We start from the raw sequence: 20462 nt of genomic DNA, 5'->3' as shown, positions 1-20462 counted from the left end.
CCAGTGTCTATCACCCAGCCACCCCATCCCTCTCACCCCCCACCACTCCAGCAATCCTCAGTTTGTTTCCTGAAATTAAGAATTCCTCATATCAGTGAGATCATATCATACATGTTTTTCTCTGACTTATTTCACTCAGCATAATACCCTTCAGTTCCATCCACGTTGTTGCAAGTGGTAAGATTTCATTCCTTTTGATGGCTGCATAATATTCCTATATATATATATACCACATCTTCTTTATCCATTTATCTATCGATGGATGTCTTGGCTCTTTCCATAGTTTGGCTATTGTGGACATTGCTGCTATAAACATCGGGGTGCATGTACCCCTTCGGATCCCTACATTTGTATCTTAGGGGTAAATACCCAAGAGTGCAATTGCTGGGTCGTATGGTAGCTCTATTTTCAACTTTTTGAGGAACCTTCATACTGTTTCCCAGAGTGGCTGCACCAGCTTGCATTCCCACCAACAGTGTAGGAAGGTTCCCCTTTCTCCACATCCCTGCCAACATCTCTCATTTCCTGACTTGTTGATTTTAGCCATTCTGACTGGTGTGAGGTGGTATCTCATTGAGGTTTTGATTTGGATTTCCCTGATGCCGAGCGATGTTGAGCACTTTTTCATGTGTCTGTTGCCCATTTGGATGTCTTCTTTGGAAAAATGTCTGTTCATGTCTTCTGCCCATTTCTTGATTGGATCATTTGTTCTTTGGGTGTTGAGTTTAAGAAGTTCTTCATAGATTTTGGATACTAGCCCTTTATCTGATATGTCATTTGCAATTATCTTCTCCCATTCTGTCGGTTGTCTTCTGGTTTTGTTGACTGTTTCTTTTGCTGTGCAAAAGCTTTTTATCTTGATGAAGTCCCAGTAGTTCATTTTTGTGCTTGCTTCCCTTGCCTTTGGCGATATTTCTAGGAAGAAGTTGCTGCGGCTGAGGTCGAAGAGGTTGCTGCCTATGTTCTCCTTTAGGATGTTGATGGACTCCTGTCTCACATTTAAGTCTTTCAACCATTTTGAGTCTATTTTTGTGTGTGGTGTAAGGAAAGGGTCCAGTTTCATTCTTCTGCATGTGGCTGTCCAATTTTCCCAGCACCATTTGTTGAAGAGACTGTCTTTTTTCCATTGGACATTCTTTCCTGCTTTGTCGAAGATTAGTTGACCATAGAGTTCAGGGTCCATTTCTGGGCTCTCTATTCTGTTCCATTGATCTATGTGTCTGTTTTTGTGCCAGTACCATACCGTCTTGATGATGACCGCTTTGTAATAGAGCTGGAAGTCTGGAATTATGATGCCACCAGCTTTGCTTTTCTTTTTCAACATTCCTCTGGCTATTCGGGGTCTTTTCTGGTTCCATACAAATTTTAGGATTATTTGTTCCATTTCTTTGAAAAAAGTTGATGGTATTTTGATATGGATTGCACTGAATGTGTAGATTGCTCTAGGTAGCATTGACATCTTCACAATATTTGTTCTTTCAATCCATGAGCATGGAACACTTTTTCATTTCTTTGCGTCTTCCTCAGTTTCTTTCATGAGTCTTTTATAGTTTTCTGAACACAGATTCTTGGCCTCTTTGGTTAGATTTATTCCTGGGTATCTTATGGTTTGGGTGCAGTTATAAATGGGATCAACTCCTTAATTTCTCTTTCTTCTGTCTTGTTGTTGGTGTATAGGAATGCCACTAATTTCTGTGCATTGATTTTATATCCTGCCACTTTACTGAATTCCTGTATGAGTTCTAGCAGCTTTAGGGTGGACTCTTTTGGGTTTTCCACATAAAGTATCATGTCATCTGCAAAGAGTGAGAGTTTGACTTCTTCTTTGCCAATTTGGATGCCTTTTATTTCTTTTTGTTGTCTAATTGCTGTGGCTAGGACTTCTAATACTATGTTGAATAGCAGCGGTGATAGTGGCCATCCCTGCTATGTTCCTGACCTTAGGGGGAAAGCTCTGTTTTTCCCCATTGAGAATGATATTCGCTGTGGGTTTTTCATAGATGGCTTTTGTGATATTGAGGTATGTACCCTCTATGCCTATACTCTGAAGAGTTTTGATCAAGAAAGGATGCTGTGGGCGCCTGGGTGGCTCAGATGGTTGGGTGTCTGCCTTCGGCTCGGGTCATGATCCCAGGGTCTTGGGATCAAGTCCTGCATCGGGCTCTCTGCTCCTTGGGAGCCTGCTTCTCCCTCTGCCTCTCTCTCTCTGTCTCTCATGAATAAATAAATGAAAATCTTTAAAAAAAAAGAAAAGAAAAGAAAGGATGCTGTACTTTGTCAAATGCTTTTTCTGCATCTATTGAGAGGATCATATGGTCTTGTTCTTTCTTGTAGTAATGTATTGTAGCACAATGATTGATTTGCAGATGTTGAACCAACCTTGCAGCCCAGGGATAAATCCCACTTGCTCGTGGTGAATAATCCTTTTAATGTCCTGTTGGATCCTATTGGCTAGTATCTTGGTGAGAATTTTTGCATCCATGTTCATCAAGGATATTGGTCTGTAATTCTCCTTTTTGATGGGGTCTTTGTCTGGTTTTGGGATCAAGGTAATGGTGGCCTCATAAAATGAGTTTGGAAGTTTTCCTTCCATTTCTTTTTTTTTTTTTAAAGTTTTTTTTATTTGACAGAGAGAGATACAGCGAGAGAAGGAACACAAGCAGGGAGAGTGGGAGGGGGAGAAGCAGACTTCCCACGGAGCAGAGCCCGATGTGGGGCTCGATCCCAGGACCCTGGGACCATGACCTGAGCTGAAGGCAGATGCTTAATGACTGAGCCACCCAGGTGCCCCATTTTCCTTCCATTTCTATTTTTTGGAACAGTTTCAGAAGAATAGATATTAATCCTTCTTTAAATGTTTGGGAGAATTCCCTGGGAAGCCATCTGGCCCTGGGCTTTTGTTTGTTGGGAGATTTTTGATGACTGCTTCAATTTCCTCAGTGGTTATAGGTCTGTTCAGGCTTTCTGTTTCTTCCTGGTTCAGTTTTGGTAGTTGGTACATCTCTAGGAATGCATCCATTTCTTCCAGGTTATCTAATTTGCTGGCATATACTTGCTCATAATATGTTCTTATAGTTGTTTGTATTTCTTTGGTGTTGATTGTGATCTCTCCTCTTTGATTTATGATTTTGTTTATTTGGGTCATTTCTCTTTTTCTTTTTGATAAGTCTGGCCAGGGGTTTATCAATCTTGTTAATTCTTTCAAAGAACCAGCTCCTAGTTTCGTTGATCTGTTCTACTATTCTTTTGGTTTCTATTTCATTGATTTCTGCTCTGATCTTTCTTATTTCTCTTCTCCTGCTGGGTTTAGGCTTTATTTGCTGTTCTTTCTCCAGTTCCTTCAGGTGTAGGGTTAGGTTGTGTATTTTAGAACTTCCTTGTTTCTTGAGAAAGGCTTGTATTGCTATATACTTTCCTTTTAGGACTGCCTTTGCTGCATCCCAAAGATTTTGAAAAGTTGTGTTTTCATTTTCATTGGTTTCCATGATTTTTTAAATTCTTCTTTGATTTCCTGGTTGACCCATTCATTCTTTAGTAGGATGCTCTTTAGCCTCCATGTATTTGAGTTCTTTCCGACTTTCCTCTTGTGATTGAGTTATAGTTTCAAAGCACAGTGGTCTAAAAATATGCAGGGAATGATCCCAATCTTTTGGTACCGGTTGAGACCTGATTTGTGACCTAGGATGTGATCTATTCTGGAGAATGTTCCATGGGCACTAGAGAAGAATGTGGATTCTGTTGCTTTGGGATGGAATGTTCTGAATATATCTGTGAAGTCCATTTGGTCCAGTGTGTCATTAAAAGTCTTTATTTCCTTGTTGATCTTTTGCTTAGATGATCTGTCCATTACAGTGAGGGAGGTGTTAAAGTCCCCCACTATTACTGTATTGCTGTCAATGTGTTTCTTTGCTTTTGTTATTAACTGGCTTATATAATTGGCTGCTCCCACGTTAGGGGCATAGATATTTACAATTGTTAGATCTTGTTGGATAGACCCTTTAAGTAGGATATAGTGTCCTTCCTCATCTCTTATTATAGTCTTTGGTTTAAAATCTAATTTGTCTGATATAAGGATTGCCACCCCAGCTTACTTTTGGTGTCCATTAGCATGGTAAATGGTTTTCCACCCCCTCACTTTCAATCTGGAGGTGTCTTTGGGTCTAAAATGAGTCTCTTGCAAACAGCATATTGATGGGTCTTGTTTTTTTATCCAATCTGATACCCTGTGTCTTTTGATTGGGGCATTTAGCCCTTTTACATTCAGGGTAACTATTGAAAGATACGAATTTAGTACCATTGTATTGCCTATAAGGTGACTGTTACTCTGTATCGTCTATGTTCCTTTCTGGTCTATGTTGCTTTTAGGCTCTCTCTTTGCTTAGAGGACCCCTTTCAATATTTCTTGTAGGGCTGGTTTTGTGTTTGCAAATTCCTTTAGTTTTTGTTTGTCCTGGATGGTTTTTATCTCTCCTTTTATTTTCAATGACCGCCTAGCTGGATATACTATTCTTGGCTTCATATTTTTCTCATTTAGTGCTCTGAATATATCATGCCAGTCCTTTCTGGCCTGCCAGGTCTCTGTGGATAGGTCTGTTGCCAATCTAATGTTTCTACCATTGTAGGTTACAGATCTCTTGTCCCAAGCTGCTTTCAGGATTTTCTCTTTGTGTCTGAGACTCATAAGCTTTACTATTAGATGTCAGGGTGTTGACCTATTTTTATTGATTTTGAGAGGGGTTCTCTGTGCCTCCTGGATTTTGATGCCTGTTTCCTTCCCCAAATTAGGGAAGTTCTGTGCTATAATTTGCTCCAATATACCTTCTGCCCCTCTCTTTCTTCTTCTGGATCCCAATTATTCTAATATTGTTTCATCTTATCATATCACTTATCTCTCAAATTCTGCCCTCGTGATCCAGTAGTTGTTTATCTCTCTTTTTCTCAGCTTCTTTATTTTCCATCATTTGGTCTTCTATATCACTAATTCTCTGTTCTGCCTCATTTATCCTAGCAGTTAGAGCCTCCATTTTTTATTGCATCTCATTAATAGCCTTTTTGATTTCAACTTGGTTAGATTTTAGTTCTTTTATTTCTCTAGAAAGGGTTTCTCTAATATATTCTATGCTTTTTTCAAGCCCAGCTTGTATCTTTAAAATCGTCATTCTGAACTCCAGTTCCAACATCTTACTAATGTCCGTATTGATTAGGTCCCTGGCAGTCAGTACTGCCTCTTGTTCTTTCTTTTGAGGTGATCTTTTCTGTCTTGTCATTTTGTCCACAGGAGAATAGATGAATGAGAGAACAAAATGCTAACAGCATAACAATGACCCCAGAAAAATATACGCTAAACAAATCAGAAGAGACCTGAAACCAGGGGAAAATAAAGGGAAAGAAATAAAAAAGAAAACGATTTAAAAAAAAAGAATATGATCAAAGATGATCAGGCTGGTGCATAGATCAGTGCCACTCACTAGATTTGGGGCATATTTTGGTCTGTGAGAAGAAAGTGCCTCCCAAAATTTTAAAGAAAGAAAAACTTATATATGTACAAAAATAAGGGTTAAATCGATGAAGATATGGAATATGACTGTAAAGATGAAAAGTAGAAAGGATTTTATAAAAGGAATTGATAAGATAAGAAGTTGGTTGAAAAAAGAAAGAAGAGGATTTAAAAAAGAGAGAGAGAGAGAATGCGATCAGGCAGGAGACTAGAACAAAGCCATACACTAGAGATTTAGGGTATATTTGGGTCTGTTAGAAGAAATTGTATCCCAAAATTTTAAAGAAAGAACAACTTATATATATATATCTCAAAAATAAGAGTAACTACTATGAAGGGATAGAGTATGACGCTAAAAATGAAAAATAAAAAAGATTTTTTAAAAAAGGGATTGATAAGATGTTGGCTGTAAAGGGAAAAAGAAAAATTTTAAAAAAAAAAAAGAAAAAGAAAATTAAAAAAATTAACTTTGAAAGATTAAAGAATCATGGGCAAAAAAGCCATGAATTCTATGTGCAGTATTCTCCTAGCGCTGGAGTTCTGCCATTCTCATTGATCGCTAAACTTGATCTTGGCTGGCTGTTCTTGCTGATCTTCTGGGGGAGGGGCCTGTTGCAGTGGTTGTCAAATGTCTTTGCTGGAGGCGGAATTGCCCCGCCCTTGCGGGGGCCAGGCTAAGTAATCTGCTCAGGTTTGCTCTCGGGAGCTTTTCTTCCCTGCAAGCTTTCCGTACAGCTTTGGAGGATGAGAGTGAAAATGGCAGCCTCCCAATCTCTGCCCTGGAGGGCCGAGAACTCGGGGCCCCACTCCTCAGTGAGCCTCCAGAGAAAAGCCATCACTCACTCCCGTCTCCCCGGTCTCCAGCCACACTCCTTTTTCACCCGGCCGGTGACCGAGCATTTCTCTCTCTGGCACAGAACCCTGTTTGGAGTCTCCAAACCCAGCAGATTCCTGCATTGCACTCACGCACTGCTCCTCCCGGGGGAGGAAGGGGAGTCTCCCCAGATCTGCTGCTTGTTGGGTCCCTGCTGGAAGAGCAGTGGCCCGACTGTGCTGCGGATCATGGTTTATGGCAACCCTGAGCTGAGAGCCCACTCCTCAGCTCCGTCTCTGTAGCCAGCTTTCCTGCTCTGATACCTGGGAGCTCTGCCACACTCAGGCACCCCCCGTCTTTCTGTGACCCTGAGGGTCCTGAGGCCACACTGTCCCAGGGAGGGTTCCACCCCCCACTTAGCCATTGGAGCAACGTCCCTCAGTGGAGTGGACTTCTAAAAGTTCCAATTTTGTGCTCTGCTGTTCTATCACTTGCCAGTAGTGGCTGACGGAGGCCCCCTCCCCCACCGTCTATCTTCCCAAATATCACCTCGGATTCACTTCTCAGCCTGTCCTACCTTCCAGAAATTGGTCACTTTTCTGTTCAGAGAGTTGCTGCTATTCTTTTCTTTGATCTCCTGTTGAGTTGGTAGTTGTTCAGAAAGGTTTGATCCCTATCTAGCTGAATTCCTGGGAGACGAAATTTAGGTCTCCTACTCCTCCTCCATCTTGCTCTTGTCAAAGTCAACGAAACATTTAAAGAAGACTTAATACCTATTCTTCTCAAACTACTCCAAAAAATAGAAATGGAATGAAAACTTCCATACTCATTCTATGAGACCACCATTACCCTGATTCTAAAACCAGACAAAGACCCCACTACAACATTACTACAGGCCAATATCCCTGATAAACATGTATGCAAAAATTCTCAACAAAATACTAGCAAATGAAGTCCATCAGTACATTAAAAGAATCATCTGCCATGATCAAGTGAAATTTATTCCTGGGCTGCAATGGTGATTCAATATTCACAAGTCAATCAACATGACACACCACATTAATAAAAGAAAAGATAAGAACCATATGATCCTCTCAATATATACAGAAAGAGCATTTGACAAAATACAGCATCCATTCTTGATAAAAAAAAAAAATAGGGATAGAGAGAGCCTACTTCAACATAATAAAGGTCATATATGAAAAACCCACAGCTAATATCATTTTCAATGGGGAAAAACTGAAAACTTTTCCTCTAAGGTTAGGAACAAGACAGGGATGTCCACTCTTACCACTGTTATTTCACATAGTACTGGCAGTCCTAGTCTCAGCAATCAGACAACAAAAAGAAATAAAAGGCATCCAGATCAGCAAGGAACAAGTCAAACTTTCACTATTTGCAGATGTTATGATACTCTATGTAAAAAACCCAAAAGACTCCACCAAAAAATTGGTAGAACCATGAGAGACTATGGACTCTGAGAAACAAACTGAGGGTTCTAAAGGGGAGGGGGGTGGGGGGATGGATTAGCCTGGTGATGGGTATTAAAGAGGGCACATACTGAATGGAGCACTGGGTGTTATACGCAAACAATGAATCATGGAACACTATATCAAAAACTAATGATGTAATGTATGGTGATTAATATAACGTAATAAAATTTTTTAAAAAATTCGTAGATTGTTACACAAATTCAGTGATGTCGCAAGATACAAAATCAATGTACAGAAATTTGTTGCATTTCTCTACACCGATAGTGAAGCACCAGAAAGAGAAATCAAGGATTTGATCCCATTTACAATTGCACCTAAAACCGTAGGATACCTAGGAATCAACCTAACCAAAGTGGTAAAAGATCTGTACTCTGAAAACTATAAAACAGTGATGAAAGAAATTGAAGATGACACAAAGAAGTGGAAAAACATTCCATGTTCATGGAATGGAAGAACAAATATTGTTAAAATTTCTATACTACCCAAAGCAATCCACACATTTGATACAATACCTATCAAAATACCACCAACATTTTTCACAGAGTTAGAACAAATGATCCTAAAATTTGTATGGAACCACAAAAGACCCCAAATAGCAAAGCAATCTTGAAAAGAAAAGCAAAAATGGAGGCATCACAATTCCAGATTTCAAGTTATATTACAAAGCTGTAGTTGTCAAAACAGGATGGTACTGGCACAAAAACAGGTGCATCAATGGAACAGAGTAGGAAACCCCAAAATGGACGCCCAACTAGTCTCTTCAACTAATTGTGTTGGGAAAACTGGACAGCAACTCAAAGAATGAAACTGGGCAACTTTCTTACACCATATACAAAAATAAATTCAAAATGGATGAAAGACCTAAATGTAAGACAGGAAACCATCAAAATGCTGGCAGAGAACACAGGCAGTAACCTCTTTGATATCAACCGTAACAACTTCTTATTGGACACATCTCTGGAGGCAAGAGAACCAAAATCAAAAATGAACTATTGGGATTTCATCAAAATAGAAAACTTCTGCACAACAAAGGAAACAATCAACAAAACTAAAAGACAACCTCCGGAATGTGAGATGATACTTGCAAATGACATATTTGATAAAGGTTTTGTATCCAAAATTATAAAGCACTTATCAAACTTAACATCCAGAAAACAAATAATCCAGTTAAGAAATGGGCAGAAGACATGAATAGACATTATTCCAAAGAAGACATACAGATACCTAACAAATGCATGAAAAGATGCTCAATATCACTCATCATCAGGGAAATACAAATCAAAACTCACACCTGTCAGAATGGCTAAAATTAACAACACAGGAAAGAACAGGTGTTGGCAAGGTTACAGAGAAAGGGGAACCCTCTTACAGTGTTGATGGGAATGCAAACTGGTCCAGCCACTGTGGAAAACAGTATAGAGGTTCCTCAAAAAGTTAAAAATAGAACTACCTTACAATCCAACAATTGCACTACTATGTATTTACCCAAAGAATACAAAAATAATGATTCCAAGGGATACATGCATCCTGATGTTTATAGCAGCATTATCAACAATAGCCAAATTATGGAAAGAGCCCAAATGTCCATCAACTGATGAATGGTTAAAGAAGCTGTGGCGTGTGTGTATATATATGTACACACAGAATGGAATATTAGTCCTAAAAAAAGAATGAAATCTTGCCATTTGCAATGACATGGATAGACCTTGAGTGTATTATACTAAGCGAAATAAGTCAGAGAACTACAAATACCACATGATTGCACTCATCTGTGGAATTTAAGAAACAAAACAGATGAACATGGTGGGGGGAGGGAGAAGCTAACAAGAAAAGAGATTCTTAATTAAGAGAACAAACTGAGGATTGCTGGAGGGGAGATGGGTAGTAGGATGGGTTAAATGCATGATGGGTATTAAGGAGGGCACTTGTGATGGGCACTGGGTGTTTTATGTAAGTGATGAATCTCTAAATTCTACACCTGAAACTAATATTACACTGAATGTTAACTGAAATTTAAATAAAACTTGAAACTAAAAAAAATTTCAGTTAGGCATACTATGTTTGAGGTTTGTATTATACAACCAAGTATATATGTTAAGGAGGCAGCTGTATATATAAGTATACACTGTATATCACCATGTCTCAGACAATAAGCTGATGGTTTTATAAAAATAAATAACTTCTCTTTGAAAAAGTGAATCTATATACCATCTGAACAGAGGAAGAGGTAGGATGGGTTAAGTAAATCAGAGAGGTTTTGTTAATGCAAAAAAAAAAAAACTAGCAGATGTTGGTTCTAAATCCAGAAGTTACTGATATAATAAAAATTTAGTGCTGGAACAAACAATCCTAAAATTTGTATGGAATCAGAAAAGACCCCGAATCGCCAAGGAAATGTTGAAAAAGAAAAACAAAGCTGGGGGCATCATGTTGCCCGATTTCAAGCTATACTGCAAAGCAGTGATCACCAAGACAGCATGGTACTGGCACAAAAACAGACATATAGACCAATGAAACAGATTAGAGAGCCCAGATATGGACCCTCAACTCTATGGTCAAATAATCTTCAACAAAGCAGGAAAAAATATGCAATGGAAAAAAAGTCTCCTCAATAAATGGTGCTGGGAAAATTGGACAGCCACATGCAGAAGAATTGACCATTCTCTAACACCATACACAAAGATAAACTCAAAATGGATGAAAGACCTCAATGTGAGACAGGAATCCATCAAAATCCTAGAGGAGAACATAGGCAGTAACCTCTTTGACATCAGTCACAGCAACTTCTTTCAAGATACATCTCCAGAAGCTAGTGAAACAAAAGGAAAAATGAACTTTTGGGGCTTCATCAAGATAAAAAGCTTCTGCACAGCAAAGGAAACAGTCAAGAAAACAAAGAGGCAACCCACAGAATGGGAGGAGATATTTTTCAAATGACACTACAGATAAAGGGCTGGTATCCAAAATCTATAAAGAACTTCTCAAGCTCAACACCCAAAAAACAAATAATCGAGTCAAAAAATGGGCAGAAGACATGAACAGACACTTCTCCAAAGAAGACATACAAATGGCTAATAGACACATGAAAAAATGTTCATCATCATTAGCCATCAGGGAAATTCAAATTAAAACCACATTGAGATACCACCTTACACCAGTTAGAATGGCAAAAATTGACAAGGCAAGAAACAACAAATGTTGGAGAGGTTGTGGAGAAAGGGGAACCCTCTTACACTGTTGGTGGGAATGCAAGTTGGTACAGCCACTTTGGAAAACAGTGTGGAGGTGCCTCAAAAAATTAAAAATAGAGCTACCCTATGACCCAGCAATTGCACTACTGGGTATTTATCTCCAAGACACAAATGTAGTGAAAAGAAGGGTCATATGAACCCCAATGTTCATAGCAGCAACATCCGCAATAGCCAAACTGTGGAAAGAGCCGAGATGCCCTTCAACAGATGAGTGGATAAAAAAGATGTGGTCCATATATACAATGGAATATGACTCAGCCATCAGAAAGGATGAATACCCAACTTTTACATCAACATGGATGGGACTGGAGGAGATTATGCTAAGTGAAATAAGTCAAGCAGAGAAAGTCAATTATCATATGGTTTCACTTATTTGTGGAACATGAGCACATTAGGAGAAGGAAGGGAAAAATGAAGGGGGGGAAATCAGAGGGAGAGATGAACCATGAGAGACTATAGACTCTGAGAAACAAACTAGGGTTTTAGAGGGGAGAGGGTTGGGTGGATGGGTTAGCCCAGTGATGGGTATTAAGGAGGGCACATACTGCGGGGAGCACTGGGTATTATACAAAAACAATGAATCATTGGTCACCACATCAAAAACTAATGATGTATTGTATGGTGACTAGCATAACATAATAAAATGAAATTTTAAAAAAAATTAGCTATCCAGCTCAAGTTTGCATCACAAGTTTCAAAAAAAGTCATTTACTTTGAACATTTAATAATATGACAGATTTCAAGAAGAAAACATTTTTCAAAGGTCAAAAATAGGGATTAAGTTTAAAAAGAGTAGGAAAATTCATTCTGGTTCCTTTATAAATTTTTTGATCTGTTACTATCCTTTAACTTGAGTTAAATTCCAAAACTTTATGTTATTATTATTTAACAAGCCTCCAGGCACTACCAGAAAGAGTATAAAGATAAATAAGACCCTCTGAAAAGCTTACACTTTAATGAGGAAGCATATAGATTTATAGGCAATAGGTAAAAATGAAGCAGGTCCTGGAGTTTACCTTACACAGTACCAGTACATAGAAGACACTCAAACGTTTGTTAAATGAATGACTCGAAAAGCAAATGGGGAAGGGAAGGAGTCTAGATTTTCTATTTGGAAACTATAGAAATTAAGTTTGATGATCTTCAGTAATCCCTGTAGGAGAAAAAAATTTGACAAATAGTTCATTCACATTTTAAGAAAAGAAAGGGATATAGTGATCCTCAGGAGCCTGCATAAGTTCACCAAGAATAAATCAAGCTACAGAAATCTTTTTCCTTCTTTTCACTGGACTACTAAACTAGTTGATTAGAGGCATAACATAGGTATAGTATAACTTGCCTTTAAAAATGTCAGTGACCATATCCAGCACATATCCAATCTTTCTGACCCACCATTCAAGAAATTCTCGGATGCATCTCAGTTTCTCCATTTGGATTATTCTATAAATGGAGGCACTGAATAGGAAGCAGGAGTCTCCTCCAGTCACTGGAGGAGAACAACACAGGGTTAGTTCTCCTCCAGTGTGTAAATCTTGGTGCTATATATCTTCAAGTCTCAGAAAATGAGTGAGGTCTTTTTCTTTACTACATCTCTACCTTAAATTTACTACTCCTGTTTTGAGTTGGCCAGAAGCATTTGATAAAGGTTTTCAGCTAATTTTTGCTAATTTTATGAGATCTTTTAGCTGTGTTGTTTTGTGAGGAAAGCATGATCCCTTCATTGTAGGTGTTGGAGTCACAGCAGTTCCAGAAATCTGTGCCAGGATTTCCTGCTGAGACCCATCCTTGTGATGTGTTTCTGAAGTGATAATAGTAGTAATAGCTCTAGGTGACTTGCTTCGTCATCTTTTGCAGGGTTCTCCAGAAATCTGTAAACCTTTATTTTTTTAATTGGAATGAAATGTAGGGTACATTCAGACTGTCATGAGGTCTTAGAATCAGATAATATGAATTCACAATTCCCATGGAGGTGTTTTCTATATTTTATAAATATTATTTGAAAATCATCTGTTCTCTTCCTGTATATGGATCATTTTCAGGAATCAATCAGATTATTAATATCTCTCCAAACCTGCCCTCATCCCATATTTCTGTCCTTGTAAAAGAATAAAAATTAAAGTGCAGCATGGTGTAATAGATGGGGTACTAGACTGAATTGCAATTTCTGGATCCCAATCCTGATGTCTCTGCCACCATAGCAGCCATGTGACCTTGGAGGAATGACATCCCTCTGAGCTTCAGTTTCCTTAGCTTTAAAATGGGGAGAAATTAGCCTTGTTTACCTCATGCTGTTGTAATGATCAAAAGTGTTAATGCATGCAAAAATGTTTCAGAAATTATTAACTGCTATGACTGTATTCTCTCTGGAAAACAAATATAATAGCATGGTCTCCCAGGCATTTTAGGTACTCATATTCATTAATTTATAGATAACCCATTATAATTTTTGCAAAGATACTCTCTTTCAACCAGATTGTCCTTTTTGTGGTCACTGATAGTATCCAAGTCCATAGGAAGAAGACTCCAAGCCTCAAACTATGGCCTACCTCATAACAACAAATTATCACATCTGTATAGTTCTGTGTCACTCGTTTACTGTCTGTCTGTATATATGTGTCCCTTTTTTGTCGGTATCTCTTTGTAGTTTTCTTTACTTTTGGACAGATCAAACAAGTATTCTTTTTTGCTATTATAAAAGAGTAAAGTGGAGAAACAAGATTGAAATATACCCTTTGTCCTTTGTTTCTTAAAAATAATAATGAAATAGGGCATAGCTACCATTAAGTTGATACAGATGAACATGAAAGACTATGGCCTCAAAGAAACAGACTTTCTACCTATACACATGTTAGCTAGAATTAATAAGTGCCCTCATTCTAGTATTGCTCTTACATTGATTGCTTTTCAGTGAGCCATCACTGTGCTATTATCAAATGAGAAAGACTAAAATCATTTTGAGAGCTTACAGGGGTTTGTTCATAAGACTAAATTAAAGCTTTTGAGGGTTTACCATGTGTGTAGACTTGAAAAGGATTGTTGTATTCAGATGTAGAGTCCCCAAGGTTGTCTACTGGTCATGGAAGCCAACAGCATAAGTGCCCACAGCAGAACCCTCTGGAAAATGTCTTTATATCAAATAAGACATTAGGTAAGCTAAAATGTCTAAGTTTGCTCATACTCCAAAATGCCCTTTAAAGCTGTATTTTCATTGATTGAACTAGCTCTGCAGTAGGTGATTTCAACAAGCTTTCACCACTGATGCTTGATTAACAAACATTTTTAGAATACCAACTACTTGTAAGACATTGTACCAGGCTCTGCAGTTGGTAGAGCTACCAAATTCCTGTCCTCAGTACCTAAGTCCTAAAGTGAACTGGGTGTAAAAGTTAGTTAAAATTAGGCTGCTTAAAAATATTTGTGTAATTTTTTAATTATAAAAATAATACATACTCATTATAACAAACATAAGCAATACAGCATCATGTAAGGTAAAATACGAACATGCCTTCCTCCCATTAGAAAGTGCTATAAAGGTAAGATATCTTTGAGGAATCTCTTACTTGCCTGAAAGAGGTCAGAAGCCCACTTGACCTGAGGTTCTCTGAAGGTATTTCTCGTCTGTCTCACCATCTTAAATTCCTTCTAGTTATTTGTTTCTAAATATTATGAAAAATGATGAGCTCTAAGCCAGGAGGCCCAGATTATAGTCCCAGCTCTGCCATTAGTAGTTACACTAGCATTGGGATCTTGGGTAAATCTTTACTTCTCTGATCTTAGTTTTTTCTAAAGGTTAAACTAGAATCAGTGACTCTCAACTTTGGTGTAAGATACTGAAAATCATATAAGGCGGTTTTTTCAAGGTATACACACCCCTGGAAATTCTGAGCACTCTGCCCCATTAAGAAATTTATAGTGAGATAGTACTCTTACTGATGAGATTATATCATATCCGTCCGATATATAAGGGTAAGAAAAAAATGTTGAACTACTAGAATAGATGATCTAATTATTTCATTCTAATTCTCTTATAATTTTCTCCTAACTGTTCCTGATTTCTATAATATAATAGCTAGGGTAGTCTTAGCCAATTAGATGATGTCTGGATGATTAAATACTCAGGATTTCAGGTTGGATGGTCAAATGAGCCTTTTCATTAACATCCATAAAGAGGCTCAGTAAGGATTAAGAACATGCATATGGTTTTAAGAAGTGAAGGCTATGAGAAGTTTAACCTGTTGGCCAAGTGGTAAACTGTCAGCTCCCTTTTGTATGGCTCCTCAAAATGCCACAGGAAGATGTAGATATGCAGGCAGATGGCTCCTATTGGATCTATAGTGGATTACTTATGCAACCCTGCCTTACTCTAGATTCTACTCCTAAACCTGTAGGTCCTCTTTTGTCTCACACGTGAAGAGCTACTAGGGTTTCCTTTTTTTTTCCATTCATTCATTCAAATAAATGTTTATTAAGTACCAACTAGTTGTTGAATAAATGTTTATTGATCTCTGTTTGCACCACTAGGGACACAGAGTTGAACAAGGTAAGACCCAACCCTCATCAATCTCACAGGTGGATAGTCTCAACACATTATAGTGATATAATTAGGTAAGCACAGGGTGCTATGGGACACAGCAGCACCTGATCTACACCTGGGAGGTTCGGGAAGGTCTCCTAATAGTCTCCTGAGCTGCAACCTGACAGACGCTAAAGAGTTAGCCATGTGAAGATTTGAGGGAAGGGTAAACCAGGCAGAGAGAACATACATGTTAGAAGGCTTAAAGTAAGAGGAGCTTGATTTATTTGAGGAACCGAAACAAGTTTGTATGGTTAATATAGAATCCTAAAGGGGAAGTGATAAATGAGCTGACTAGCAGGGGACAAATCATATAGGGACTTGGAATCCATTTTATAGAGCATAGAAATTATCCTAAAGGCAATGGGGAAGCACAGGATCAATGTCAAGAATAGATTTTATAGAAAATATTTTCAAATGCTAAATGCATATACTCTGATCCAGCAATTCCACTTTTACTTCTAGACATTCTCATATATAGGAAATCATTTATCAACAGTGATATTCTTTGCTGTACTATGTGAAATAGCAGAATATTGGAAATAACATAAATGTCCATTATTTAGGAAATGATTAAATTATGATAAATCTATAATGGTAACTGGTTGCTTGGGGGAAGAAAACTGTTTAAGGTTGTGGTAGGGGGAGAGTTAACTTAATTTTCATATTTCTGTATCTTTTGAAGTTTTAAAATATATGTACTACTAATTTAAAATAAGAAAATTTAATTTTTAAAATAAAATATGCATGATATGTCATTTTTCTACCCATCACCCAGATATATTAACAATAATTTTATAATATAATAACATCCCAAGTTAATTAGGAGGTGGGAAAACCCATATATTTGTGGAAAGAATATAAATTGGATTTTTTCCAGCTTTACTGAGGTATAACTGACAAAAGTTGTATATATTTAAGGTATACAATGTGATATTTTGATATACACTGTGAAATGATTACCAAAATCAAGCTAATTAACATTTCCATCACCTCACCTAGTTCCCTCTTTTTCGTGGTGAGAACACTTAAGACTTACTCTCAGCAAATTTCAAGCATACAACACAGTAATAGTAACCATAGTCACCATGCTATGCATTAGATCTCTAGAACTTATTCATCTTGCATAACTGAAACTTTGTACCCTTTGACCAATACTTCCTCATTTCCCCTAACACCCAGCTCCTAGCAACCACCATTCTGCTCTGCTTCTATGAGTTTAATTTTTTTATATTCTACATATAAGCAATATCATGCAGTATTTGTCTTCCTGTATCTAGCTTATCTCATTTAGGGTAATGTCTTCCAGGTTTATCTGTGTTGTTGTAAATGGCAGGATTTCCCTCTTTTTTTTAATCTGAATAATATTTCATCACGTGTGTGTGATCAAATTTTCTTTTTCCATTCATTTGACACTTAGGTTGTTTCCATATCTTGGCTGTTATGACTAATGCTACAACAAACATAAGAATGCAGATATCTCTTCAAGATACTGATTTCATTTTCTTTGTATATACACCCAGAAGTGAGGTTGCTGAATCATGTGGTATTTCTACTTTCAATTTTTGAGGAGCCTCTTTTCCATAATGGCTGTACTGCTTTACATTCCTACCAACAGTGCACAAGGGTTCCCTTTTCTCTACATCCTAACCAACACGTGTTGTCTCTTATCTTTTTGATGATAGTCATCCTAACAGGTGTGAGGTAACATCTCATTTTGGTTTTGATTTGCATTTCCCTGATGATGAGTGATGTTGAGCATCTTCTTATATATCTGTTGGCCAATTTTATGTCTTCTTTGGAAAACTGTCTATTCAGGTCCTTTGCCCATTTTTAAATCAGGTTATTATTATTTATGCTATTTATTATTATTATTTGCTATTGAGTTGTTTGAATTCCTTACATATTTTGGATACTAACCCCTAAACAGATGTATATTTCCCCCATTTCTTAGGTTGTCTCTTCAGTCTGTTGATTATTTCCTTTGCTGTGCAGAAGCTTTTTAGTTTGATGCAATTCTGCTTGTCTTTTTTTGCTTTTGCCACCTGTACTTTTGAGATCATATCCAAAAAATTATTGCCCTGACCAATGTCAAGAGGCTTTTTCCTGGCAGCCTGAGCCTGAGCCCTGGCCTCTTGACTTCCTCCCTGAACAGATGAGCTTTACTACTCACTCCACCTTCTCCTCCAACTATTGGTCCCTGGGCTCTATGCATTCGCCCAGCCATCAGGTCTGGCCTGTCAGCAGTGTGGCTAACACTTATGCAGGAGCTAGGGGCTCAGGCTCCTGGATCTCTCTGTCATGCTCCACCAGCTTCCTGGGTGGCTGGAGGTCTGGGTGCCTGACCACAGGGATGACTGGGGGTCTGGTGGGCATAGGGGATATCGAGGGTGAGAAGAAAACCATGAAAGACCTGAATGACCACCCATCCTCCTACCTGGAGAGGGTAAGGAGCCTGGAGGCTGATGATCAGAGACTGGAGATCAAAATCTGAAAACACCTGGAAAAGAAGGGACCACAGGTCAGAGACCAGGGGCATTACTTTAGGACCATCAAGGAGTTGAGAGCTCAGATCTTTGCAGGTTCTGTGGACTGTGTCTGCATTGTTCTGAAAATTGACAATGCCTCTCTTGCTACTGATGACTTCAGAGTCAAGTATGAAACAGAGCTGGCCATGCACCAGTCTGTGGACAGTGACATCCATGGGCTCTGCAAGGTCATTGAAGACGTCAATGTCACTCAGTTGCAGCTGGAGATGGAAATTGACTCTCAAGGAGGAACTGTTCTTCATGAAAAAAAACCATGAGGAAGAAGTAAAGGGTCTGCAGACCGAGATTGCCAACTCTAGGTTGACGATGGAGTTGGATGCCCCCAGTCTCAGAACCTCAGCAAGATCATGGTGGACATCCAGGCCCAGTATGACAAGCTGGCTGAGAAGAACTAAAAGGAGCTGAACAAGTACCAGGCTGGCCTCAACAGATTGAGGAAAGCACCGTAGTGATAACCTCACAGACCAATGAGATAGGAGCAGCTGAGATGATGTTCATGGAACTGACACATATGGCTCAGTCCTTGGAGATCAAGGCCAAGTTGGAGGCTGAAATCACCACCTACTGTTACCTGCTGGAAGACAGAGAGAGGGCTTCAATCTTGGTGACACCCTAGACAGCAACAACTCCATGCAAACCATCCAAAAGACCACCACCTACAGGATTATGGAGGGCAAAGGGGTGTCTGAGACCAATGACATCAATTTTGAGGCTTTGAAGCAGCCTGTACTCTTTCGGGAGCAGGAGGCCAATAAAAAGTCAGAGGTCAAAAAAAAATTTTTCCCTATGTTTTCTTCTAGTAGTTTTACAATTTCAGGTCTGTGTTTAACTCTAATCCATTTTGAGTTGATTTTTGTATATGTTGTGAGATAAGTGTCCAATTTCATCCAGTTTCATTTTTGTGCATATGGATGTCCAGTTTTCCCAGCACCATTTATTGAAAAGACTATCCTCTCCCCATGGTGTGCTCTTGGCATCCTTGTTGAAGATTGGTAGCCTGTAAATGCATAGATTTATTTCTGGGCTCTCTATTCTGTTCCATTCATCTATATGACTGTTTTTATGCCAGTACCATACTGTTTTGATTACCATATCTTTGTAATATATTTAGAAAACAGGTAATGTAATGCCTTCAGCTTTGTTCTTTTTGCTTAAGGTTGCTTGGACTATCTGGGATCTTTTTGTGGATCCATATGAATTTTAGGATCATTTTTTCTATTTCTGTGAAAAAAAAAGTCATTGGAATTTTGATAGAGCATGAAATCTATAGATGGCTTTGAGTAATATGAACATTTTAACAATATCAATTTTTCCAGTCCAAGAACACAGGGTATCTTTCTACTTTTTTGTGTATCTTTTTCAATTTCTGTCATCAGCATTTTATAGTTTACAGTGTAGTGATCTTTTACTTCCTTGGTTAAATTTATTCCTAACTATTTTGTTCTTTTTGATGCTATTGTAAATGGGATCTTTTTCTTAATTTCTTTTTTTAATAGTTCATTGTTATTGTATAGAAACAAAACTGATTTTTGTATGTTCACTTTGTATCCTGTATCTTTACTGAATTCATTTATTATTTCTAACAATTTTTTTGTGGAGCCTAGAGTTTTCTATATGAAATATAGAAAATATATCATCAGCAGAGACAATTTTACTTTTTCCTTTCCATTTTGGATGCCTTTTATTTATTTTTCTTGCCTAATTGCTCTGGCTAAAGGATTTCAGGTACTATGTTGAAAGAAGTGGCAAGAATGGGTATCCTTGTCTTTTTCCTGATCTTAGAGGAAAAGCTTTCAGCTTTTTACTGTTAAGTGTGATGTTAGCTGTGGGCTTGTCATATATAGCCTTTCTTATATTGAAATACATTCCTTCTATACCTAATCTGTGAAGAGTTTTTATCATGAAAGAATGTTGAATTTTGTCAAATGCTCTTCTGAATCTATTGAGATGATCATATGATTTTTATCCTTCATTCTGTTAATGTAGTATACCATATTTGAGAATATAAATTATTACACCCATTTTGGATATTAATATAACTCTCTAGTCAAATTAAACATTCAGATACCTTTATAATCCAGCATTTACAGTTTGGGGAATCTATCATACAGAAATAAGAACACTGGCACATAAGTCATATATACAAGGATATTTATTATAGGACTGTTTCAGTGGCAAAAAGAGGGATAACCCTAGTATCTATAAACAAGGAAATGGTTGAATAAATTATGACATAACCATACTATTGAATACTATGCAGCTATTAAAATGAATATGTTGCAGTT

General features: G+C 37.9%; 1 protein-coding gene and 1 pseudogene across 10 annotated transcripts in view; both read left to right on the top strand.

The window, feature by feature from the left end:
* The window catches only part of EDA (ectodysplasin A), a 413437-nt gene that overhangs the window by 305534 nt on the left and 87441 nt on the right, over positions 1 to 20462 (top strand). Inside the window, exon 7 of one of the 10 annotated variants that reach the window (XM_021680205.1) lies at positions 7794 to 7824. The exons of the other annotated variants lie outside the window; for them this stretch is intronic. Coding sequence (XP_021535880.1) covers positions 7794 to 7824 — 31 coding nt within the window. The remainder of the gene's footprint in view (positions 1 to 7793; positions 7825 to 20462) is intronic. 10 annotated transcript variants of the gene reach the window in all.
* LOC110571519 lies at positions 17784 to 19050 on the top strand (annotated as a pseudogene).

The sequence above is a fragment of the Neomonachus schauinslandi genome, chromosome X, assembly GCF_002201575.2.
Source record: "Neomonachus schauinslandi chromosome X, ASM220157v2, whole genome shotgun sequence".
NCBI classification, from domain to species: Eukaryota; Metazoa; Chordata; class Mammalia; order Carnivora; family Phocidae; genus Neomonachus; species Neomonachus schauinslandi.
Note: the sequence above shows the minus strand (reverse complement) of the source record. Positions and strands in the feature narration are given on the sequence as shown.